Source organism: Phaenicophaeus curvirostris, chromosome 5 (assembly GCF_032191515.1).
Source record: "Phaenicophaeus curvirostris isolate KB17595 chromosome 5, BPBGC_Pcur_1.0, whole genome shotgun sequence".
In the NCBI taxonomy this organism is placed as follows: domain Eukaryota; kingdom Metazoa; phylum Chordata; class Aves; order Cuculiformes; family Cuculidae; genus Phaenicophaeus; species Phaenicophaeus curvirostris.
In genome coordinates this window covers 1,949,825-1,974,730 of record NC_091396.1, presented here as the reverse complement: position 1 = coordinate 1,974,730, position 24,906 = coordinate 1,949,825, and the positions used below count along the sequence as shown (strand labels likewise).

The following is a 24,906-nucleotide window of genomic DNA, read 5'->3' as shown; positions in this document are numbered from 1 at the left end:
TGGGGATGGGATTGGGGATGGGGATGGGGATGGGATTGGGGATGGGGATGGGAAGATGGGGAGTGGGGCTGGCGCTGGGATTGGGGCTGGGAGATGGGATGGGGATGGGATTGGGGATGGGACTGGGGAGATGAGGAGTGGGGATGGAGATGGGATTGGGGCTGGGAGCGGGGAGACAGAGATAGGGGTGGGATTGGGGATGGGACTGGGGAGATGAGGAGTGGAAATGGAGATGGGAGGGGGGTGATGGGGATGGGATTGGGGATGGGACTGGGGAGATGAGGAGTGGGAATGGGGATGGGATTGGGGCTGGAAGCAGGGAGACAGATGGGATTGGGGATGGGACTGAGGAGATGGAGCTGGGATGGGGATGGGACCGGGCTTGGGGAATGGGGATGGGGATGGGATTGGGGCTGGGAAGATGGGGAGTGGGGATGGGATTGGATTTGGGGCGTGGGGATGGGGATGGGATTGGGGATGGGGATGGGAAGATGAGGAGTGTGGATGGGGATGGGATTGGGGCTGGGAGATGGGATTGGGGATGGGATTGGGGATGGGACTGGGGAGATGAGGAGTGGGGATGGGGATGGGATTGGGGTGATGGGGATGGGATTGGGGCTGGGGAGCCGGGGAGCAGGGGGGGTGGGGGGGGGCTGGGACTGCGCCTGGGGAGCCGGACTGGGCTTTGGGGCTCGGGGGGGGGGGGGGGGGGGAGCGGCTGGGATGGGGGTTTTGGGGGGGGAGCAGGAGCCGGGGGGGCCGGGCCTGGGGCGGGGGGGGGGGGGGGGGCCGGGCTGGGGCCTCCTCCTCCTCCTCCTCCTCCTCCTCCTCCTCCTCCTCCTCCTCCTCCCCCCGGGTCGGGCCCCTCCCGCTCATTGTGTGCGCGGGGGCGGAGGGAGAAGCCGGCCATGGCCCTGGCCCTGCTCGCCCTGCTCCTCGCTGCAGGTGAGAGACCCCAGGTGGGATCCCCCCACCTCCAGGAATAGGGGATCCCCCCCTCCCCATCCATGGGGTCCCTGAATCCCAATGGGATCCCCCCACCTCCAGGAATAGGGGATGTCCCCCTCCCCATCCATGGGGTCCCCGCATCCCGATGGGATCCCCCCCTCCAGGAATAGGGGATGTCCCCCTCCCCATCCATGGGGTCCCCGCATCCCAATGGGATCCCCCCCCTCCAGGAATAGGGGATCCCCCCCTCCCCATCCATGGGGTCCCTTAATCCCGATGGGATCCCCCGCTCCAGGAATAAGGGAAGGTCCCCCACCCCATCCATAGGATCCCTGCATCCCGATGGGATCCGGTCCCTCTCCCTGCATGGGGTCCTCGCATCTCAGTGGGATCTCCCCCCTCCAGGAATAGGGGAATGTCCCCCTCCCCATCCATGGGATCCCCGCATCCCGATGGGATCCCCCGGGAACGAGAGAATCTGCCCCTCCCCATCCATGGGGTCCCTGAATCCCAATGGGATCCCCCCCTCCAGGAATAGGGGATGTCCCCCTCCCCATCCATGGGGTCCCTGAATCCCAATGGGATCCCCCCCTCCAGGAATAGGGAATGTCCCCCTCCCCATCCATGGGATCCCTGCATCCCGATGGGATCCGGTCCCTCTCCGTGCATGGGGTCCCTGCATCCCAATGGGATCCCCCCCAGGAATAGGGGAATCTCCCCCTCCCCATCCATGGGGTCCCTGCATCCCAGCAGGGTCCATCCCCCACCCCCCCCCATCCATGGGATCCCTGCATCCTGATGGGATCCAGACCCTCTCCACACATGGGGTCCCCGCATCCCAATGGGATCCCCCTCAAGGCATATGGGAATCTTCCCCATCTGTGGGATCCTGCATCCTGATGGGATCCGGTCCCTCTCCATGCATGGGCTCCCCCCATCCCTACCAGATCCCCCCCGGGAATGTGGGACTCTCTCCTCCCACCCATGCGTGAGATCTCCACATCCCAATCGGATCTGCTCCCCCTCTGTGCATGAGATCTCCGCATCCCGACTGGATCCCCCAGGAACGGGGGAATCTTCCCCTCTCCATGCATGGGGTCCCCGCATCCTGATGGGATCTGCTCCCCATCGACCGCATGGGATCCCTGCATCCCAGTGGGATCCGCTCCCTCTTTGCTGCCTCAGATCCCCCCCAACCCCGATGGGATCCTGGCATCCTGAGGGAATCTCCTCCCCCCTCCACCCTGCGGGGTCCCCCATGATCCCAACGGGATCCCCGCAGGAACAGGGGAATCTTCCCTCCCTCCCCGATGCACGTGGGATCCTATTCCCATTCCATTCCCACCCCATTCCCATCCCATTCCAACCCCATTCTGACCCCATTCTCATCCCATTCCAATCCCATTCCATTCCCACCACATTCTCCTCCTATTCCAACCCCATTCCCATTCTACTCCCATCCCATTCCCATCCCTTTCCCACCCCATTCTCGTCCCAGTCCCACCCCATTTCCACACCATTCTCCTCACATTCGAATCCCATTCCAATCCCATTCCAACCACACTCTCCCATCCCTTTCCCATCCCTTTCCCATCCCATTCCCATCCCATTCCCATCCCACTCCCATCCCACTCCCATCCCTTTCCCATCCCATTCCCGTCCCACTCTTATCCCACTCCCATCCCACTCCCATCCCACTCCCATCCCACTCCCATCCCACTCCCATCCCTTTCCCATCCCTTTCCCATCCCTTTCCCATCCCACTCCCATCCCTTTCCCATCCCTTTCCCATCCCATTCCCATCCCACTCCCATCCCATTCCCATCTCTTTCCCATCTCTTTCCCATCCCTTTCCCATCCCACTCCCATCCCATTCCCATCCCTTTCCCATCCCTTTCCCATCCCACTCCCATCCCACTCCCATCCCACTCCCATCCCACTCCCATCCCACTCCCATCCCACTCCTATCCCACTCCCATCCCATTCCAATCCCATTCCCATCCCATTCCCATCCCACTCTTATCCCACTCCCATCCCCACTCCCATCCCATCCCATTCCCATCCCACTCCTATTCCATTCCCACTCCTATCCCACTCCCATCCCATTCCCACTCCTATCCCACTCCTATCCCTTTCCCATCCCACTCCTATCCCATTCCCACCCCATTCCCATCCCATTCCAATTCCCAACTCATTCTCCTCCCATTCCCACCCCATTCCAGTTCCATTCCCACCCCATTCCCACTCTGTTCTCTTCTCATTCCCACCACATTCTCTTCCCATTCCAATCCCATTCCCATCCCATTCCCATTCTGCTCCCATCCCATTCCCACCCCATTCTCCTCCCATTCCCATCCCATTCCTACCACATTCTCCTCCCATTCCCACCCCATCCCACCCCATCTCACCCCATCCCATCCCACCCCATCCCATTCCCACCTCCATGACCTCCTGGGTGCCCCGAGGCTGGTGGGGGCTGCTGGGTGCCGTGGCCACCCAGGGCGCTGGTGGTGGGTGACGCGTGCCCTGTCCTCGCAGCGAGGGGGGACGGGGACCCCCCCGATCCCGTCTACCTCCCGGTGGACCTGGAGCTGCTGGGAGTGCCGGAACATTACCGGCTGCAGCGGGCGGACCAGGACCTGCCCCCCAACGCCTCGCTCAGCGCCCGCACCGAGACCTTCCTGCTCCTGCGACACGGTGACACCTCACAGACCTTCGGTTCCATCACGAAGATCTTCGATTCCACCACGAAGAACCTCGGTTCCACCACGAAGAACCTCGATTCCACCTCTCAGAACTTGGGTTCCACCACACACGACTTGGGTTCCACCACACACGACTTGGGTTCCACCTCTCAGAACTTCGGTTCCACCTCTCAGAACTTCGGTTCCACCACACACAACTTTGGTTCCACCACCCAGACCTTCGGTTCCACCACAGAGACCTTCGGTTCCATTACGCAGCCCCTCGTCCAGGCTACCTACCCCCCCTTCAGCACGCGGCAGGTAACCCCCCCACCCCAACCTTTCCCACCGCTGGGGCATCCCGGTGTCCCGTCTCCATCCCACCATCCCGGTCTTGTTGCAGGAGGTGCCCACGGAGACTTCTCCTGGCGCGGCAGCCTGGGCCGTCCGGGCCGTGTCCCTGGAAAACGCCGTGTCCCCCGCCGAGCCCTTCGCCCGCGTCCTCTTCCATCTCCAGGGTCCTGACTGGCTGCCGGGGAAGTGGGACAACCTCGAGGAGCAGGACCACCTCGGGAAGCGAGATCACCCCAGGGATCAGGACCATCCCAAGGATTGGGACCACCTTGGGCACCAGGAGCACCTTGGGAAGCGAGATCATCCCAGGGACCAGGAGCACCTTGGGAAGCAGGAACATCTCAGAAATCAAGATCATCCAAGGGATCGGGACCACCTTGGGAAGCAAGATCATTCCAAGGATCAGGACCACCCTGGGAAGCAGGAACATCTCAGAAATCAAGATCATCCCATGGATCGGGTCCATCTTGGGAAGCAGGAACATCTCAGAAAGCAAGACCACCCCAGGGATCAGGACCATCCCAAGGATTGGGACCATCCTGAGCACCAGAACCACCTTGGGAAGCAAGATCACCCCAAGGATCGGGACCACCGCAGGGATCAAGACCACCTTGGCCAGCAGGACCACCTTGGGAATCCAGACCACCCCATGGAATGGGACCCCCTGGAGGAACAGGAGCACTCCGGCCAGCGTGGCCACCCCAGGGAGCGAGAGCTGCCCTGCGTCACCCTCCACGTCCACCACCGCGGCCGGGTTGTCCGCGGGACCTGCCGCCTGCAGGTCAGTGGCAGCCACCACGAGGAAGCCTCCCACCCCAGGAGATCCACCCTGATGAGCCCCCATCCCTGCTTTGTCCTCCAGGCACCCTTGGGCACCTACATGGTTGAGCTGGAGATCCCACCATGCTGGTTCTCTCCACCATCACCTGCTGAGCCCCAAGTCTTGCTTTCCCCTCCAGGCACCCCTGGGTCCCTGCATGGTTGACCTGGAGATCCCACCACGCTGGTTCTCTCCACCATCCCTGCTTTCCCATCAAGGCACCCTTGGGTCTGTGCATGGTTGAGCTGGAGGTCCCACCATGCTGGTTCTCCCCACCATCCTCTGCTGAGCTCCAGCTCTTGCTTTTCCCCTCCAGTAACCCCTGGACATCTCTGGTGGAGCTGGAGATCCCATCGTGCTGGTTCTCTCCAACCATCCCTTCTTTCTCCTCCAGGCACCGCTGGGCGTCTGCGTGGTGGAGCTGGAGATCCCACCACGCTGGTTCTCCCCACCATCCCCTGCTCCCCGTAGCCATGGGGCCGAGTCCCCCGAGCGGGCTGAGCTCCGCTACAGCGTGGTGGGACCACGCTCTTGTGTCCACGCCGGGATCCACGATGGAAACCACGAGGAGGAGACCCTGACACGCTCCCTGGGCACCTTGGAGCTGCGGGCGGCCGAGCCGGCGCGGCGCCAGGAGGTGCGGTTGGACGAGAAGGTTCTTCTGAGGGTCCCCGACACCACCTTGCGCCCCGGTCAACGCTTCACGGCCACCGTCGCCTTGAGGGACAACTTCACCGCCGAGCAGCTCACGCTCCGGTGAGACCCTCGGGGACCCTCGGGGTTGGGGACAAGGGAGGGGACACCCCATGATGAGGTTCTCCTGGTAGGATCAAGGCCAAGAAGGGGCTGCAGGTGGTGGGAGCCCGTCCGGCGTCTCCCAACTCATGGACAACCCAGTTGGAGCGCAGCCGGGGACCCAAACACTCCATGGCCGTGGTGACCTGCCGACGCACCGGGGACACCCCCAACGGCACCAGGTAGGGACCGAGGGGACGCCCGGGGTGGGAGGGGGCTTCTGGGTGGAGAACCAGTGACCACCAGTAGAGGAGAGGGCTTCTGGGTAAAGAACCAGTGACCACCAGTAGAGGAGAGTGCTTCTGGTTGGAGAATCAGTCACCACCAGTAGAGGAGAGGGCTTCTGGGTGGAGAACCAGTGATTCCACTATGGGATAGGGCTTCTTCATTGAAAACCAGTGATCCCAGTATGGTAGAAGGCTTCTAGGTGGAGAACCAGTGACCACCAGTAGAGGAGAGGGCTTCTGGGTGGAGAACCAGTGACCACCAGTAGAGGAGAGGGCTTCTGGGTGGAGAACCAGTGACCACCAGTAGAGGAGAGGGCTTCTAGGTGGAGAACCAGTGACCACCAGTAGAGGAGAGGGCTTCTGGGTGGAGAACCAGTGATCCCAGTAGGGCCCATTCAGACCAGTAGGAGCTCTGTTTAACCCTTTCCATCCCAGTATGACCAGTAGGAGCTCTGTTTAACCCTTTCCATCCCAGTATGACCAGTAGGAGCTCTGTTTAACCCTTTCCATCCCAGTATGACCAGTAGGAGCTCTGTTTAACCCTTTCCATCCCAATATGTCCCACTCAGACCAGGAGGAGCTCTGTTTAACCCTTTCCATCCCAGTATGACCAGTAGGAGCTCTGTTTAACCCTTTCCATCCCAATATGTCCCACTCAGACCAGTAGGAGCTCTGTTTAACCCTTTCCATCCCAGTATGACCAGTAGGAGCTCTGTTTAACCCTTTCCATCCCAGTATGACCAGTAGGAGCTCTGTTTAACCCTTTCCATCCCAGTATGACCAGTAAGAGCTCTGTTTAACCCTTTCCATCCCAGTATGACCAGTAGGAGCTCTGTTTAACCCTTTCCATCCCACTCAGACCAGTAGGAGCTCTGTTTAACCCTTTCCATCCCAGTATGACCAGTAAGAGCTCTGTTTAACCCTTTCCATCCCAGTATGACCAGTAAGAGCTCTGTTTAACCCTTTCCATCCCAGTATGTCCCACTCAGACCAGTAGGAGCTCTGTTTAACCCTTTCCATCCCACTCAGACCAGAAGCCCCTCCGCTTTCCCCCCTCCCCTCCCAGCCCAGCTCCCCCCCCGCCCCCCCCCCCCAATCCCCTCCCAGTCGATCCCAGTCCCTCACTGGTCTGACTGGGAGCCTCAGGGCGCTGCTACACGTGGAGGTGGCGGTGGAAGACGGGCCGGGGCCTCCGGCTCGCCCCCTTTCCTGGCAGCTCGAGTACCCGGGGCAGGACCCCGATTCCCAGAAGGACAAACTGGTTTGGGAAATCCACGTGTCCGAACGCGACGTCCGCGCCCTCGTCCCCCTCGTGCAGGTGGGTGACCCTCATCCCCACCCCCCCGCCCCCCAAACCCCTTTTTTTTCTCCTGAACCCCCAAACTCACCCATCTCCGCCCCGCAGGAGCTGGAAATCCTCAACACGGCGCCGCTTACTGGGGTGCCGCGGGGCGTACTGGTTAAACTGGTGGCGGTGGAAGCTGGAGGCAACGTGGTGGAGCTCGGCGAGGCACCTACCTGCGAATCCTCCGACAAGCAGGTCCTGCAGGTCAGCACAGGGGTCTAGATCTAAGGGATCTAGGGGGGTGTCCCCCCCAAAAAAAAATTTGGAGGTGTCACCCCATGGAGTGTGTGTGTGTGTCCCCCCCCAAACCAGGTGTCGGAGGGGTGCGACGCGGTGTTCGTGGGGGGCAAGGAGAGTCGCGGGGCGCGGGGGGCGCGGGTGGATTTCTGGTGGCGGCGGCTGCACGCGGCGTTGAGCTTCACGGTGTGGGCGCCGCTGCTGCCCCTGCGCGTCCAGCTCGGGGACACGGCGCTGGAGCAGCTCCGGGGCTGGAGGACGCCCGGTGGCCCCGAAAGGTGAGGGGGGACGGGGGGCGAAATCTCTGCCCCACAGCCCTGACCCACCAGGATGGGGAGGGGGACACCAGAGCCTTGCTGAGGCGCCACGCGCTCGTGCCACGTGTGACTGTCCCACTGAGCCCTAGAGCACTCGTGACACGTGTGACTGTCCCGCTGAGCCCTAGAGCACTCGTGCCACGTGTGACTGTCCCGCTGAGCCCTAGAGCGCTCGTGCCACGTGTGACTGTCCCACTGAGCCCTATAGCACTCGTGACACGTGTGACTGTCCCACTGAGCCCTATAGTACTCGTGACACGTGTGACTGTCCCACTGAGCCCTATAGCACTCGTGACATGTGTCCCTGTCCCACTGAGCCTTAGAGCACTCGTGACACGTGTCCCTGTCCCACTGAGCCCTAGAGCACTCGTGCCACGTGTGACTGTCCCACTGAGCCCTATGGCACTCGTGCCACGTGTGACTGTCCCACTGAGCCCTATAGCGCTCGTGACACGTGTGACTGTCCCACTGAGCCCTATAGCACTCGTGCCACGTGTGACTGTCCCACTGAGCCCTAGAGCGCTCGTGACACGTGTGATTGTCCCACTGAGCCCTATAGCACTCGTGACACGTGTGACTGTCCCACTGAGCCCTAGAGCACGCGTGACACGTGTGACTGTCCCACTGAGCCCTAGAGCACTCGTGGCACGTGTGACTGTCCCACTGAGCCCTATAGCACTCGTGGCACGTGTGACTGTCCCACTGAGCCCTAGAGCGCTCGTGACACGTGTGACTGTCCCACTGAGCCCTAGAGCACTCGTGACACGTGTGACTGTCCCACTGAGCCCTAGAGCACTCGTGACACGTGTGACTGTCCCACTGAGCCCTAGAGCGCTCGTGACACGTGTGACTGTCCCACTGAGCCCCATAGCACTCGTGACACGTGTGACTGTCCCACTGAGCCCCATAGCACTGGTGACACGTGTGACTGTCCCACTGAGCCCTAGAGCACTCGTGCCACGTGTGACTGTCCCACTGAGCCCTAGAGCACTCGTGACACGTGTGACTGTCCCACTGAGCCCTATAGCACTCGTGACACGTGTGACTGTCCCGCTGAGCCCTAGAGCACTCGTGACACGTGTGACTGTCCCGCTGAGCCCTAGAGCACTCGTGACACGTGTGACTGTCCCACTGAGCCCTATCGCACTCGTGCCACGTCCCCTGTGCCCCACTGAGCCCTAGAGCACCCGTGCCACCTCCCCCGTGCCCCCCACCCCCCTGCGCCCCACGGGGAGGTGACCCGGGTGTCCCCAGCGCGGCGGCCGAGCCGGAGGAGCCCGGGGAGGAGGGCGAGCGGCGGGGGCGCGGCTGCCGCCCCCAGTTCCAGCGCACGGCGCTGAGGGTCCTGGCGCACTTCGTGGCTCACCCGCTGGACGGGGGACGGCACCTGGCCTACCTGCCGGGCCCCGAGTGGCTCCTGGATGTCACACACCTGGTGGCCGCCCGGACGCGGGTGCAGGACCCGCGGGTGGCATCGCTGGAGGGAGGCACCGTGGTGGTGGGACGCGAGCCGGGGGTCACCTCTGTGGAGGTAAAGGGGGTGGAGGTGGAGATGGGGGGCTGGAGGGGGTCTTGGGGGATGGAGATGGGGGGTTGGAGGGGTTGGAGAGATGGAGATGGGGGGTTGGAGGGGTTGGGGAGATGGAGATGGGGGTTGGAGGGGTTGGGGAGATGGAGATGGGGGGTTGGAGGGGTTGGAGAGATGGAGATGGGGGTTGGAGGGGTTGGAGAGATGGAGATGGGGGTTGGAGGGGTTGGAGAGATGGAGATGGGGGTTGGAGGGGTTGGAGAGATGGAGATGGGGGTTGGAGGGGTTGGAGAGATGGAGATGGGGGTTGGAGGGGTTGGAGAGATGGAGATGGGGGTTGGAGGGGTTGGGGAGCTGGAGATGTGGGGTTGGAGGGGTTGGAGGGGTTGGAGAGATGGAGATGCGGGGTTGGTGGGGTTGGAGAGATGGACATGGGAGGTTGGAGGGGTTGGAGGGGTTGGAGAGATGGAGATGGGGAGCTGGAGGGGTTGGAGATATGGAGATGGGGGTTGGAGGGGTTGGGGAGATGGACATGGGGAGCTGGAGGGGTTGGAGAGATGGAGATGGGGGTTGGAGGGGTTGGGGAGATGGACATGGGGAGCTGGAGGGGTTGGAGAGATGGAGATGGGGGTTGGAGGGGTTGGGGAGATGGACATGGGGAGCTGGAGGGGTTGGAGAGATGGAGATGGGGGGTTGGTGGGGTTGGAGAGATGGAGGTGGGGGTTGGAGGGGGTTCTTGGTGGAGGAGTTGGAGATGATGGGCTGGAGATGGAAACGAGGATCCTGTGGGGAGAAGAAAGGAGATGGGGATGGAGATAGGGATGAGGGTCCTGGGGGAGGAAGGCAGATGGTGGAGTTGAAGGTATGGGGATGGAGACAGAGATGAGGGTCCTGAGGGGAGAAGAAGGGAGATGGTGGAGGTGGAGATGAGGGTCTAGCAGAGAAGGAAGGAGCTGGTGGAACTGGAGGGGGTTCTGGGGTCGAGGCTGGAGATGTGTGGCTGGAAGAGCTCCTGGTGCCTCACGAGGTCCCACCCGTTGCCCCCAGGTCCGCTCGCCGCTCTCGGACTCCATCCTGGGGGAGCAGATGCTGGTGGTGTCAGAGGAGAAGGTGACGGTGACGGAGCTTCGCACCCAGGTGGTGTCGGGGCTGGCCCTGACCCTGCGCCCCGAGCCCGGCCACCCCGGCGTGGTGACGGCCACCGCGCAGGCCACGGCCGCCTTGCGCGTCCCCAAGCAGGTGAGTGACCACAGGGAGGGACAACCCGGCGTCCCCTCGGTGCCACCTCACCTGGTGTCCTTCTCAGGAGGCCACGGTGTCCGTCTGGCTGTCCTTCTCCGACCACACGCTGGCCCCGCTGGAGCTCTACGGCTGGCAAGACGCCTCCTTGACCGTCACCTCGCTGGACCCCTCGGTGGCCACCGTCGGGGGCTCTCCCGGCGTCCCCGGCGCTCGGCCGTGGGTGGTGGCCGAGGGACCGGGGCGAGGGGCTCTTCTCCAGCTCAACCTGCTCCCCCCGGACGCCTGTCGCCGCGGCCGGCACCGCGCGGCCGCGTTGGCCACCGGCACCGCGTGGCTGGAGGTGGGCAACGCTTGGAGAACCTCAACTCCTGGTAGCCCCCGGGTGCGCGGTGGTGGCCCCCGGGCCGGCTCGGCTTTCCCGCGGGCCGAGGGGGCCATGTCCGGGGAAGCGGTGACGGTGGCCGGCGAGCCGCGGCGAAGGGACCCGGCCGGCGTGGGACCTGCCTCCACCAAGCTCCACCGAGCTCCACCGAGGTCGGGATCTTCCTCCGAGGAGGAAGAGGAGGAGGAGGACGGCTACGGCCTCACCCGCGCCGGCGGGGAGGACGAAGAGGAGGAAGACGAGATGGTGAAGGCTCCTCACCGGGTGACCGACTTGGAGATCGGCATGTACGTCCTGCTGGGCGTCTTCTGCTTGGCCATCTTCATCTTCCTCGTCAACTGCATCTTCTTCGTCTTGCGGTACCAGCAGAAGGAGCTGCCGGACGGCGGCGGCGGCGCCGCCACCACCCCCCAACCCCACAACTGGGTCTGGTTGGGCACCGACCAAGAGGAGCTGAGCCGGCAACTGGATCGCCGGCAGCCCGAGCCACCGGTCCCCGAAGCTGCTGGTGAAGCTGCTGGTGAAGCCGGTGGTGAAGCCGGCCGGTGTTGTTGTGGGGTCCCACCAGGTGCCGAAGCCGGGGGGTCCCCGGTCTCCCCGCTGCTGCGCAAAGAAGTGGGGGGGACGGCAACGAGCGGCCGGAGGAAGAGGGTGGAATTTGTCACCTTCGCTCCTGCCCGGGTCCCCGAGGAGCCCCCTCAGCCCGCCCCCAACGTCCAGTCCATCCTGGTGGCCAGCGAGGACGACATTCGTTGGGTGTGCGAGGACATGGGGCTGCGGGACCCGGAGGAGATCAGGAGCTACATGGAGAGGATCCGGGGCAGCTCCTGACCCGCCGCGGTCCCTCCAGTCCCAGGAAGCTCCTCCTCGCCCCACCCTGGGGAGGTCCACGTCCCTCCTTTTTCCACGTCTGTGGGCTGGGAGCCACCATCCATCCCTCCTGGTGGCCCCCAAGAAGGCCACCCAAGGGACCAACCCTAGATTTCCACTGAGAGGGGTGGAAATCTCACCCACCCACCCCTTCTCGAGGTCCGTGGTGGCCCCATCACTTCATTGGGGAGGAAACTGGGGCGCCTTTAGTGCTTTGGGTCTCATCGTGACGTCGTGTTCATAGTGATGATGATGGTGGTGATGGAGTCCTGTGGTCTGATCCGAAGGAGGGTCCCGTGCCCCCCGCCCCACCTGGACCCCCGGGGAGGAGAGGGGCACGTGTCCTCCTGGCCTTCACCCTGGCCACGCATCCGTTTTTGTACACCTGGCGTTTTCTACCTGTGTCGCGGGGGCTGGTATTTATGGGGGGTTTTTAATTCTTGACCTTGGTACAAAAATAAAAAGACTCGAAAACTGAAGAGGCGGCTCCCAAAGCGTGGTGGCTGCTCCCAGGGGTCACATCCTGACACCATCCACGGGGGGCGGGGGGAACGTGGAGTTATTGAGGGTGGGAAAAGACCTCCAAGCTCATCCAGTCCAACCATCAGCTCAACCCCACCATGCTGACTAAACCATGGCTTGAAGAGCGTGGCCACATGGTTCTTGAACCCCTCCAAAGATGGAGAACCCACCACGTGGCTGCCCCATCCCTGGAGGTGTCCAAGGCCAGGTTGGATGGGGCTTGGAGCCCCTGATCCAGTGGGAGGTGGCCCTGGGGTAGGGACTGGATGGGCTTTGAGGTCCCTTCCAACCCAACTCATTCTATGATTTCCACCCCTCTGGTCCTCCCCAACCCCTCCTTTTCTCCTGGTGATCCCCCAAATCACCCCAAGGTCCTGTCCCTGCTGGCACGGGGACCATCACCCCTGTCCCCAGGGAAGGGGGGTGACGTCCCATCACCGTGTCAGTCCTCCTCCAGCCCCAAGCAGAGCTTGGGGGGCACCGAGCTGTGGTGGCACCTGGAGATCCAGATGAAGAGCAGGCAGGTGACCAACTGGATCCCGGCCAGCAGGAAGAAGTAGTTGTCCATGCGGCAGCTGTCGATGGTCCCTGTCAACGGGAAGGTGGCCGGAGTCAGGGGTGGCCCTCAGGACATCCCCATGTCCCACATCCCTTCTGCACTGGCCACAAAGGTGCTCACCATGGTCTTCTGGGCAGCGCATCCACCCATGGGCAGGTAGGGAGAGCAGGGCCTCCAGCCCCGACCCCAGCAGCAAACCCACCCCGGAGATGAAGAAGAAGAGCCCCATGGTGGCTCCTTTCATGGACTCGGGGGCCTCGGCGTAGACGAACTCCAGGCCTGCGTGGAAGCCGAGGGAATCATGGAATCATCACTAGGTTGGGAAGGACCCACTGGATCATCAAGTCCAACACAAGGAGCATTAAGAATGTGAGGAAAGGGTTGAATCTTTTGGGGTTCCTCACCCACCACGGTGGAGGGGCTGCCCTGGAGCCAGGAGAAGGTGGAGGCCACTCACCAGGGATGATGACAAAGAGCTCGCTGATGCCCAAGAGCAGGAACTGGGGGACCTGCCACCAGCCAGGCAGCGCGGCGGCCAGGTAGCGCTCGTTGCCGATGAGCTGCGGCACCGTTTGGTTGTGGAGCACGTACCACAGCCGCTTCTGCTCCAGGAGGCCTGTGGGGACACGGAAAGGGGGCTGAGAACCCATCAAGACCCTTCCCAGCAGCAGCATCGCACCCCAGGCCAGGTCCTACCTGCCATGAGGATGGAGGCGAGGCTGAAGAACATGCCCAGTGCCACCTGCTTGAGAGGTGAGGGCATCAACCTCCGCCTGGCTAGGAAGGGGTCGACGACGTGGACCTTCAGGGGCACCAAGGCTACCAAGGCCACCACGTTGGCCAGGAGCAGCCAAGCTTCAGGGAACTGTGGAGGAGACACAGGTGGGGAGCTGAGAATCTGGACTTGAGTAAAGCCTTGGACGTGGTTTCTCAGAGCATCCTGCTTCAGGAAATGTCTCCTTCTCGGGTGGATGAGGTGCTGAGGGACATGGGTCAGTGATCGATGGGGATGGTTGGACTCGATGATCCAGTGGGTCTCTTCCAACCTGGTGATTCTCTGATTCTACGACCTCCTGGGATGCTCTGGCTGCCACCCCAGCCCTCACCCCTCAGGTCCATCCACGGAGCTGCTGGCCCCGTCCCTCACCGTGTAGCCCTGGAGGCTGTTGCCGTGGTCCTGGTCGTGCTGGAAGACGTTGGGGACATGGAGGTGCAGACCTTGCAGATGATACGTTGACTGCAGCTATAAAGGCAGCGACACGGTTCTCCACGGGCTTCCCAGAGGGACCTGCCACCACCGATGGTCCCTGCCTGGTGCAGAGCCCACCCCTCACCTGGGAGTAGATCATCCAGTAAGGGATGAAGGTCAGCATCACGGGGAGGATCCGAGCCAGCACTTGGAAGTTGGCAAGGTCCTCCTCGGGAGATGGGGCTCCAGGCTGGGCTCCACCGTTGGGTGGAGGGTCCCACCAGCCAGGGCTTGACCTGGGGAGAAGGACAAGGTGAGAAAGGCTGGAGCTCAGAGGGCTCAGACCCTTGGAGACCACTCAACCTTCTCACCTCGCCCTGGGGAGAGGGACAAGGTGAGAAAGGCTGGAGCTCAGAGGGCTCAGACCCTTGGAGACCACTCAACCTTCTCACCTCGCCCTGGGGAGAGGGACAAGGTGAGAAAGGCTGGAGCTCAGAGGGCTCAGACCCTTGGGGACCACTCAACCTTCTCACCTCGCCCTGGGGAGAGGGACAAGGTGAGAAAGGCTGGAGCTTGGAGGGCTCAGACCCTTGGGGACCACTCAACCTTCTCACCTCGCCCTGGGGAGAGGGACAAGGTGAGAAAGGCTGGAGCTTGGAGGGCTCAGACCCTTGGAGACCACTCAACCTTCTCACCTCACTCTGGGGAGAGGGACAAGGTGAGAAAGGCTGGAGCTTGGAGGGCTCAGACCCTTGGAGACCACTCAACTTTCTCACCTCACTCTGGGGAGAGGGACAGTGTGAGAAAGGCTGGAGCTTGGAGGGCTCAGACCCTTGGAGACCACTCAACCTTCTCACCTCACTCTGGGGAGAGGGACAAGGTGAGAAAGGCTGGAGCTTGGAGGGCTCAGACCCTTGGAGACCACTCAACTTTCTCACCTCACTCTGGGGAGAGGGACAAGGTGAGAAAGGCTGGAGCTTGGAGGGCTCAGACCCTTGGAGACCACTCAACCTTCTCACCTCACTCTGGGGAGAGGGACAAGGTGAGAAAGGCTGGAGCTTGGAGGGCTCAGACCCTTGGAGACCACTCAACTTTCTCACCTCACTCTGGGGAGAGGGACAAGGTGAGAAAGGCTGGAGCTTGGAGGGCTCAGACCCTTGGAGACCACTCAACCTTCTCACCTCACTCTGGGGAGAGGGACAAGGTGAGAAAGGCTGGAGCTTGGAGGGCTCAGACCCTTGGAGACCACTCAACCTTCTCACCTTGCCCTGGGGAGAGGGACAAGGTGAGAAAGGCTGGAGCTTGGAGGGCTCAGACCCTTGGAGACCACTCAACCTTCTCACCTCGCCCTGGTGACCCATAACCAGGAGCAACCCCAGCTCTTCATGGCCAGCTTGATGATGACAGAGACCTGGCTGCCCTTGGGGGGCTTGGAGATGAAGGTCGGGGTGGCCACGAGGAAGATGAGGAGGGCCGAGGCCAAGCAGGTGACGGGGGTGAGGTAACCAGCCAGAAAGCTGATGTTCTGCTGGACAAAAGCCACCACCAGCAAGGAGAAGGCGGCTCCGATGTTGCTGCTCCAGTAGAACCAGTTGAAGAAGCGCCGAGTGGCGTCTCCGCCCTGGTCCTTCACCTGCCAGCGTGGAGGGATGGGAAGAAGAAACGTTGAACCTCAGCCTGAACGCACGGTTTCTGCTTCATCCCCTGTCCCACCACCCTTCTTCATCCTTTCGTGTCCCATTCCATCACCTTCCCATGCCCCATCCCTCCCCTCCCAGCTTCTCTCCCCCAGGAAGGATGTCCCAAGGGTCTTGAAGGCTTTGGAGATGATCTGTGGGGAGCAACCACACCTGCTGCACCCCATGGGAGACCGTACCCACCTTGGGCTCAGCAGAAGACCCGCATCCTCCAGCTTCTCCGTGTCCTTGCACCCCCAAATCCCACCATCCCATGGAGCTTCCAGTTCCTCACAACATCTCCAGCTTCTCCAGGTCCTTCAACCCCCAAATCCCACCATCCCCTGGAGCTTCCAGCCCCTCACAACATCCTCCAGCTTCTCTGTGTCCTTCAACCCCCAAATCCCACCCATCCCATGGATATTCCAGCTCCCTCACAACATCTCCAGCTTCTCCGTGTCCTTCAACCCCCACGTCCATGGGGTGCAAGCTCCATGGAGAAGCCGGTTGGGAAGGTGCCGTGGGCGAAGGACACTTCCCTGCTCACCTGCTCAGCGCCGAAGGAGATGAGGTTGGCTCTGACGGAGCTGACCCCCAACGCCAGGAGCACGAAGCCGGTGTAGATGGTTGGGGCGCAGAACTGCTGGTGGGACCGCCCTGGACACGTCCCACCACCACCACCGTGGCCAGAGCAGTTTGGGATGGTGCCACCACACACCGAGAGGCGCCCGTCCGGCCACGCGGTGACGGGCAGCAGGCTCGCCGCCACCAGGTAGACCCCGAAGCTGAGGAGCATCGTGCCGTAGCGGCTCAAGTAGACATCAGCCAACCAACCTCCAACAGGCGAGAGCAGGTAGGAAGCTCCCAAGAAGAAGAAGCAGGCGTGGGACGCCTGGGGGACCTCCCAAGCGAAGGCGCTGCTGGAGAGGTAGAGCCTCAGGTTGGCCGTGATGCCAAAAAAAGCTGCTTGCTCCAACCCTTCCACCACCAGCACGGCCACGCGGGCCACCCCGTGGTCCTTGAGGGGTGGCCAAGCCAACAAGGGGCTCCGTTCCTCGCTGGCCCACGTCCCAGACATGCTCTGAGCTGCGGTTCTAGCCTTCACCACCCCAGCGGGTGGGTTCCTGTCCCACCACGGCTCCTTCTCCGTCCACCACGGCTCCTTTTCTGAGTTCCTGGGTGGGCGTCTTCTTCTCCAGTCCCACCCCAGCTCTCAGTTCCCCGTTCCTGCTGCACAAACACGATCATATGACGGCTCTAAAGCAAAACAAAATGAAAAATCATCAGCCAACGCAGCTTCTCCTTCCTGGGGGCTTTCCCCGTGTGTCCTCACCAACATGGCTGTGGTGGGTCCTCAGCACCACAGCCTCTCACCATCCCATGGAGTTTTCAGCCCCTCACAACATCTCCAGCTTCTCCATGTCCTTCAACCCCCAAATCCCACCATCCCATGGAGCTTCCAGCCCCCCACAACATCCTCCAGGTTCTCCGTGTCCTTGCACCCCCAAATCCCACCAGACCATGGACTTTCCAGCCCCTCACAGCATCTCCAGTTCCTCCAGGTCTTTGCACCCCCAAATCCCACCAGACCATGGAGCTTCCAGCCCCTCACAACATCTCCAGCTTCTCCATGTCCTTGCACCCCCAAATCCCACCATCCCATGGAGTTTCCAGCCCCTCACAACATCCTCCAGTTCCTCACAACATCCTCCAGCTTCTCCACATCCTCACACCCCCAAATCCCACCATCCCATGGAGTTTCCAGCCCCTCACAACATCTCCAGCTTCTCCATGTCCTCACACCTCGCTCCTTCCTAAAGAAGCTTCTCCAGAGTCCCCAGAGCAGGGTAGAAGCCCAAGGACAGTGCTCCTCACCTGCAGGCAGCAGAGATGATGGGTCCCACCTCTTTGGGATCACCACGGGTTGTCCCCTGCAGGTCCTTGGGGCTTGAAAGACGCTGGACTTGTCACACCTCCTCGTAGCTTCAAGCGTGTCCTCCTGCCCACCTCAACCTTGGAAAGCGAGGAAGAAGGAGAGACCCCATGGAGGTTCACAGAGCTTGGAGGACCTGATCCCACCGTGCCACCAGCGAAGCCCATGATGGGGTGGGACACCAGGACCTGCGAATTCTGGTTCCTGAGGTGGACCCACCTGGTCCCCGAGGCTGCTGCAACCCTGAAGGTCCCCGAGCAGAGCCCACCTCCGCCTGAACTTCCCCAACGCGAGCGTGGAGGATGGAGCCACCGTTCTCCTCCGCCCCACGGCGCTGAGCTGGCTTCCTGCACCCCTCAGCCGCACGCCGGGAACTGAGAGCGCCCGAGCCGACACACGGGGCCACCTCCAGACCATGGTCCCAACGCGCCACTGAGACAAGTGGCGGGAGGACAGGGCCACCAGGTCCCCCCAAGCTCCTCGTCACCTGCTATGGGGCTGCCCCACGGCCGCTGAGCGGGATGGAGGGGCTGTGCCTGCTCCTGGTGGCTCTCTCCACCGCGGCACCTGGACGAGGTAGGTCAACATCTCCATCCTCTCCTTTTCCATCCTTCTCCACAAGCTGGGACCGCGAGGTGATGGTTCTGCTGATTTTGGAGGGGTTGGGGTCGGGTCCTGCTGGGGCAGGAGGTGCCGGTGTGGGCGCACGGGTGTGACCGGCGGCGATTTGGTGCTGAGAGAAGCTGAGATCTTCTCCTTCCTGAGGTGCTCGGCACGGCCGGGCCAACATCATCTTCTCCTGGAAGTGAGGGACTGGAAGGAGGTCCCTGCTTTGAGACGGGGACCCTAACAGGGCTCTCTGGACCATCCTACCCACCGGCTCCCACCCCATGGGGCCAGGACGATGCTCTCCTGGTCTTGGTAGCTACAAGCCAAACCCATCCCGCTTGTGTCACCAGCATCACCCCAGGGTGGGTTTTGGGGACAATCCCACCTGGTCTAGCAGGGTTTAGGGTGGTTTCCCACCTCAACCGGCTGCCACAAGGAGCTTCACCATCTCTGATCAACTGGGCAGCGGCGCCATCGCTCTCGTTTCCGCTAACGGCTCCTTCCTGCGTCTTCACCGGGGTGAAGATCTCACTCCATCCTCTCTCCAGGCTCAAGGCATGGGGCTACCGGACACTGGGACCACACAGAACGGCTCTTCCCCACCTCCTCTACCTTCACTCCTTAGGTTGCCTTCCATATTTGCAACACGAAACCAGTGCCCACCAGTGAAGGTGGTGGTTTCCCATCAAGCCCACCAGCTCCACTAGGTCCTCCACCCACGTATCTAGGGGTGCCTCTCGCTGGTCTCCATGAGCAAAGGTGGGAGAGGGCTCTCTTGGCCTGGTGGGATGACCCAGTGATGCCAAAATTGACCTTTCTTGCCTCAAAATGCAATGATTTTGTTGTCCCACATGGTGAAGGTGAAGTACGGAGAAAGCCGCATGGCGGTGGAGGCAGCGAAACCACCTCACCTTGTCCTTGGGTCTTAATCCTTGACTGCGGAGGAGCCAAAGGGAGAAGTTTGGTGGTGATCACCATGGGAGTGTGGAGAGACGGGGGCGTTGGAGCAAAAAGGGTGGGACAGAGAGGTCAGGGAGGATGGGATTGAGCAAGATAGGAATGGTTGGACTCGAAGATCTGGTGGGTCTCTTCCGACCTGGTGATTCTGTGATTCTAAGATGAGGAGAAACCAAAAAAACAAGCCCGTGGTGGCAGCAGCACCCGTAGCATCAAGTTTTCGGGGTGCGAGAAAGCCGCGTCTGCATGGACGGGGCTTGAAGAAGCTCCACGTGGTGCCACCCATTTTGTGGAGCTCCGAGATGCCATTTTGGTCGCCGTTCCCTGGATCAGCATCATTTTTTGGGGTGATTCCTGTCCTCCCTCCATCTACCTGCCACCCTCTCCATCTCTGAGTCTCCTTGGTTTGACAGCTACGAGCCACCGAGACCCTGGGAGCAGCGAGGAACCCGTGTTGGCTCTGGTGATGGTGGCAGCTGATCTAGCTGCTCCTCACGGCTGCCAGGAGAACCAGGGCCGAGCCAAAAAGGGGGTGGTGGCCCCTTCAAATCCACCCACCTCAATCCTGCTTTCAGCTTGGTGGCTACCAGCTCTTAGCTGGGGTCTGGTGGGCGTCCATCTGGTGGCGTGTCCGTCTGTCCTCCTGGCAAGGGTGATTGGGCAGTGTCCGAGGCTGCCCAGGGAGGGGGTTGAGTCCCCTTCCCTGGAGGGGTTTAAGGGCCGGGTGGACGAGGTGCTGAGGGACATGGGTTAGTGATTGATGGGGATGGTTGGACTCCATGATCAAGTGGGTCTTTTCCAACCCCGTGATTCTATGACCTTCGTCCTTTCCTTCTTGCAGCCCCTACGGAGCCAACGGGACCTCCCACAACCCCAACCGGGAACACCTCGGTGACCCCAGGTGAGCACCGGGGACACCCTTGAACCCCATTTTGGTGGGCAGGAGAGAGCTTGGGGCTTCCCATGGAGCTGGTGGTGGCATCGGGGACGGCGCCAAGGCCACTTTCCCCTCTTCTCTTGCATCTCCCCCAGGTCCTGGCCGGCTGCGGCTGGCCGGCGGCCGGAGCCAGTGCGAAGGTCGGGTGGAGATGGAGCAAGCAGGTTCTTGGGGCACCGTGTGCGATGACTCTTGGGACTTGGCCGATGGGGACGTCGTGTGCCGGCAGCTCCGGTGCGGCCGAGCCGTGCGGGTCCACGGAGACGCCACCTTCGGCAGGGGCTCCGGCCCCATCCTGCGGGACGAGGTGGGCTGCGAGGGGCACGAGGAGCATCTCTGGGATTGTCCTGCGGCCACGGAGCACGACTGCAGCCACAAGGAAGACGCCGGCGTCGTGTGCTCAGGTGGGTCCAGCAGGTATCACGCAAGGTCTGGGCTCCACCGAGCAGGGTCTGGGCTCCACCGAGCAGGGTCTGGGCTCCACCGAGCAGGGTCTGGGCTCCACCGAGCAGGGTCTGGGCTCCACCGAGCAGAACATCCCCAGCTCCGCTCTCCACCTCCAGAGCACCAAGAGTGGCGTCTTTCTGGAGGTCGAGATGGTTGCGCTGGCCGGGTCGAGGTCTTCTTCCGTGGCATGTGGAGCACGGTGTGCGACAGCACGTGGTACGAGCTGGAGAGGAGCGTGCTCTGCCGGACGCTGGGCTGCGGGGAACCCGTCCAGAGGCTCTTCTTCGACCACACGCTGCCCGGCAGGATGGTCTACGAGTGCGAGAGCCACCACCCATCGCTGGCCCATTGCCGGTGGACCTACAACAAATCGGCTCCTTGCCACCAGTCGCGGGCGGCCGGCGTGGTCTGCAACGGTAGAGGAGCTCCCCGTGCCCGGCTCGTAGCCACGGGATCTCCTGCAGATGAGCTTCAGCCCGACTTCTTCTGTCCCCCGTCCCTCTCCTCCTCCCACCAGGCTCCCAAGGCTTGCAGACAACAACCCCGGTGGCCACGGTGACACCAAACACCACCACGTTCCTGCACGGTAAGTGTCCTGGAGAACCTCAACCATGACCAAGCATCCAACCCCACCCTGTTACCTGCGGAGAGGAGGTCCCAGGTGTCCCGAGCTTCTCTGTTCTCCTCCAGCTGAGGAGGTCTCCCCAACCGCGGTGGCTCAGTCCCCTATGGACATGGTTCTCTTCGTCCTCTGCTTGGTCCTGGCGGCGCTTCTCCTGCTCACCATGCTGGCCTTCATCACCACCCTGCTGAGGATGAGGAAGATGAGAGGTAAGGAGCTCCTAGGGGGCGCAGAAAGCTCTGGTTGTGGAGATGGGGGTCTACCAGCCCCACCAGGACCATCCCTGGTCCTGGATAAACTCTGGGACTGGCCAAGCTGCAGAGCAGGGCTGGTTGTTCCATGGAATACGTGGACCTTTGTTGTCCCCACAGCCCATTCTGTGTCCTCCCCTGGAGCAACGTTGGTGACCCACAGCGCCCAGAGCCCCGACGCGGCCTCTGGAAACTCCAACGACTACAGGGAGATGCCCTCCAGCCTTCCCAAAGAACCGAGGAGGTCTGGTAGGTCACTGCCCCGTCATGGGGCTGCGGGGCAGGAGGTTCTCCCTGGTGACGCTTGCTCCATCCCCACCTCACCCTGCAGATCCACCAGTCACGGCTCGTCCCGCTGCCAAGGAATCCGATTCCGACTCGGACTATGAACACTATGACTTCAGCAGAGAGCCCCCCATGGCCCTGTCCACCTTCTACAGTGAGCTGGGACCCCATCGCCCTCTCCCTGGGTGCTCCTGGGGTGCCACCACTGATGTCCCATCCCCACATCTCCTGCAGACTCGCTGCGCCGGCAGCCGGGGGAGCAGCTGCGCCCGCTGATGTCCAACCAGGACAGGGTGGAGACACTCCCTGAGGATGGTACGAAGGGTGCCCATCCCTCTGTCCTCCAGCAATGACCATCTGTCCATCCAGATGGCACCACGGGGTCTAACGGGTGTCCTGTGTCCCACAGCGCCAGCAAGGTTGGGTCCCCTGTCCCACAGCAGGACCAGCAGCTCCTCCACCTCCTCCTTCTCCTCCTCCTCCGACATCTACTGCAACGGCAGCGCGGACGCCCCCCGTGCCTTGCTCGGCCCTCAAACCCCCGCTGGTGGCATCCACCAACATGAAGAAGCCACCACCCACGGCTACGGTGACCACGCCGGTGGGTCCCAGGGGTGGGAGAAGTTGGGGGGAGAGCCCTGGGGATGGGAATGAGGGTGGTGGAACATCAAGGATGGGAGCAGGGATGGAGAACATCAGGGATAGAGAAACGTGAAGGATGGGAACAGGGATGGAGAACATGAAGGATGGAGAAACATCAAGGATGGAAGCAGGGATGGAGAAACATCAAGGATGGGAGCAGGGATGGGGAGAGACCTGGGGATGGGAATGAGGGTGGTGGAACCCCAAGGATGGGAGCAGGGATGGAGAACATCAGGGATGGAGAAACATCAAGGATGGGAACAGGGGTGGAGAAACATCAAGGGTGGTAGCAGGGGTGGAGACACATCAAGGGTGGGAGCAGGGGTGGAGAGGACAGCAGGGATGGAGACACATCAAGGGTGGGAGAAGGGGATGGAGAAACATCAAAGAAGGCAGCAGGGATGGAGAAACTTCAAGGGTGGGAGCAGGGATGGAGAAATATCAAGGATGGAAGCGGGAGCAAGGATGGGAGATGGCACTAAGAGACCCTGTTTGCTCCAGCTGCCCCAGCGATGCCCCATGTGCCCACCCCATCGTTCTCCCACCCCGGGGCCCCCGTGTCTCCAGCAGATCCCACCGCCAGCTCCAGCACCTCCTCAGGGGAGTGGTACGAGAACGTGCAGGGCACGGAGCCACCCAGGGACCCCTCCCTGCACCCTGGTGAGGACTTCGTGTGGTGGAAAGGCAGGAGCTGGGTGGCACAGAGCTTCTCGGCCAAGCCGTGTCCAGCTCTGACGGGTTCTCACCTCTGCAGGCTCGTCAACTCCATCCCTGGGGGGACGCACGCGAGACCCCGACTCCTCCGAAGGCAGCGACTACGATGACATCCAAGGTTCTGCTTGATCCCCCCAGAACGTGGCATTCCATGAGGTCAAGGACTTTCCATCCCGCTCCCAACTTCTCCTCCAGCTGTGTCCTCTGTGTCAGGGCACGAGCACTGGAGGTGGCACTTGAGGGATGCTCAAGCTCTTCACTGCAATTAAAAGCTTTTCCCAGAAGGTCCCCGTGTCCCTCAGCCATAACGTTGGTTGGTCACCAACCCTGCTGGGTCACCAAGTGCTCCAAGAGCTGGGCAGGGCAGGAGAAGCCAAACCCTTCATCCCACCTCAGGGAAGGGGAAAGCATGGTCTGATCCAGCCTTGCAGGTCCCCACAGCAAGATGGGATGGGACCAGTCTCCAGGAGTGGCCCTGGAGGGAGGTGGTGGGGATGGGTGGTGGAGGTGTCCCACAGCCATTCCCACGGATACAGAAGCCCTTCCTGAGCTTCCCAGCATCCCATCCCACCATCCATGGAGAAGACCACCGTCCTCCCCATCCCATTGGCCACCGTGATGACCAGGGGGGCTCAAGGAAACCACTAACTTCTCATCATCATCACCGTGGACGGTGCTGTGAGGTGGATCTGGGAGGGTTCCTGAGCCTTCTGGACCCTTCTCACCCCAGCGTGAGGCTGATACCAGGTGGGACCCAACCAGCTTCCAGCCCACGGAAGCTCAGGGGGGTGGGATAGAGCCCCCAAGGGATGGATCCCGCCCCCCATCTCCATCTTCATGAAAGCTGGAGCACCCCACAACCCATCCAAGCCCCACCAGGGCATGGGGACACTGAGGGGACCAGGGGAGCAGCACCCAACCGTCACCCCCAACCTTCTGAACTTGAGGGGCTTCCCTGCACCCCACATGGGTCTTTCTGAGAGCAGATTGGACCCCATGTCACGGTTCCCACCCCAGCACCCCCCAGTTCCCACCCCAAAACCCAACATTGGGTTTCCATCTCCTCCGGAGCAGCAAGGTGGAACCTCAGAAGAAGCTGGGGCTCCGTCCCACCCCCGTGGAAACTTGGTCCCTCGCCACATCCTTGAGGTGTTTACCAAGGCGAGAGGCTCCGGCAGCGCCGAACAAAGGGGCCACGCGCCGCAACAACGGAGGAAGCACCAAAATAGCAACAAAACCCCAGACAAAGCGGAGAGGAGCGAGGCGAGAGCGAGGAGATGGGCAGAGAGGAGAGGGCACGGGGGGTGCCCCCAGCTCCACCTGCGAGAGAGGAGATGGTGGCACCTTCACCAGGATGGTTGTTGAGACCATCTGGACCACGGGTAGCAAGGTCGGGGAAGCTGGTACCCAGGGATGCTGATGCTCAATCAGTGATGAGCAGAGTTGAGAGGGCACAGAGGGTGCCTCCAGCTCCACCTGTGAGAGAGGAGATGGTGGTACCTTCACAAGGGTGGTTGGTGAGACCATCTGGATGGTGGGAAGCAAGGTGGATGCTGATACTTGGGGATGCCCAGGTGGCCAAGAAGGCCAAGGGCATCTGGGCTTGGATCAGAGCCGGCGTGGCCAGCAGGGCCAGGGAGGTTCTTCTCCCTCTGGCCTCGGCCCTGGGGAGAGCGCTCCTCGAATCCTGGGGTCAGTGCTGGGCCCCTCCCCACCAGAAGGATGTTGAGGCTCTGGAGCGAGTGCAGAGAAGAGAACGGAGCTGGGGAAGGGGCTGGAGAAGAAGAGGAGCGGCTGAGAGAGCTGGGGGGGTT

The 24,906-nt window shown here is 61.9% G+C and overlaps 3 protein-coding genes across 3 annotated transcripts; 2 read left to right on the top strand and 1 right to left on the bottom strand.

The window, feature by feature from the left end:
* Positions 1-865: 865 nt before the first annotated feature.
* TMEM132A (transmembrane protein 132A) lies at positions 866-12,228 on the top strand. Its single transcript, XM_069857212.1, has 11 exons — positions 866-945; positions 3,487-3,953; positions 4,036-4,767; positions 5,201-5,562; positions 5,634-5,783; positions 6,975-7,146; positions 7,234-7,377; positions 7,486-7,688; positions 8,982-9,258; positions 10,303-10,494; positions 10,562-12,228. The coding sequence occupies exons 1-11, from the start codon at positions 909-911 to the stop codon at positions 11,708-11,710; spliced, it is 3,885 nt and encodes a 1,294-aa protein (XP_069713313.1). The 5' UTR covers positions 866-908; the 3' UTR covers positions 11,711-12,228.
* On the bottom strand, positions 12,164-16,910 carry SLC15A3 (solute carrier family 15 member 3). Its single transcript, XM_069857251.1, has 8 exons — positions 16,243-16,910; positions 15,363-15,652; positions 14,165-14,315; positions 13,978-14,073; positions 13,527-13,695; positions 13,288-13,446; positions 12,951-13,109; positions 12,164-12,859 (listed from the first exon to the last, which is right to left on the bottom strand). Exons 1-8 carry the CDS (start codon positions 16,771-16,773, stop codon positions 12,714-12,716), a joined length of 1,701 nt encoding a protein of 566 aa, XP_069713352.1. The 5' UTR covers positions 16,774-16,910; the 3' UTR covers positions 12,164-12,713.
* A 1,219-nt stretch (positions 16,911-18,129) lies between these two features.
* Positions 18,130-23,283, top strand: CD6 (CD6 molecule). Its single transcript, XM_069857252.1, has 12 exons — positions 18,130-18,204; positions 20,036-20,095; positions 20,227-20,535; positions 20,695-20,994; positions 21,096-21,164; positions 21,269-21,409; positions 21,572-21,700; positions 21,783-21,890; positions 21,971-22,051; positions 22,146-22,337; positions 22,880-23,038; positions 23,133-23,283. Exons 1-12 carry the CDS (start codon positions 18,150-18,152, stop codon positions 23,219-23,221), a joined length of 1,692 nt encoding a protein of 563 aa, XP_069713353.1. The 5' UTR covers positions 18,130-18,149; the 3' UTR covers positions 23,222-23,283.
* The last annotated feature ends 1,623 nt before the right edge of the window (positions 23,284-24,906 follow it).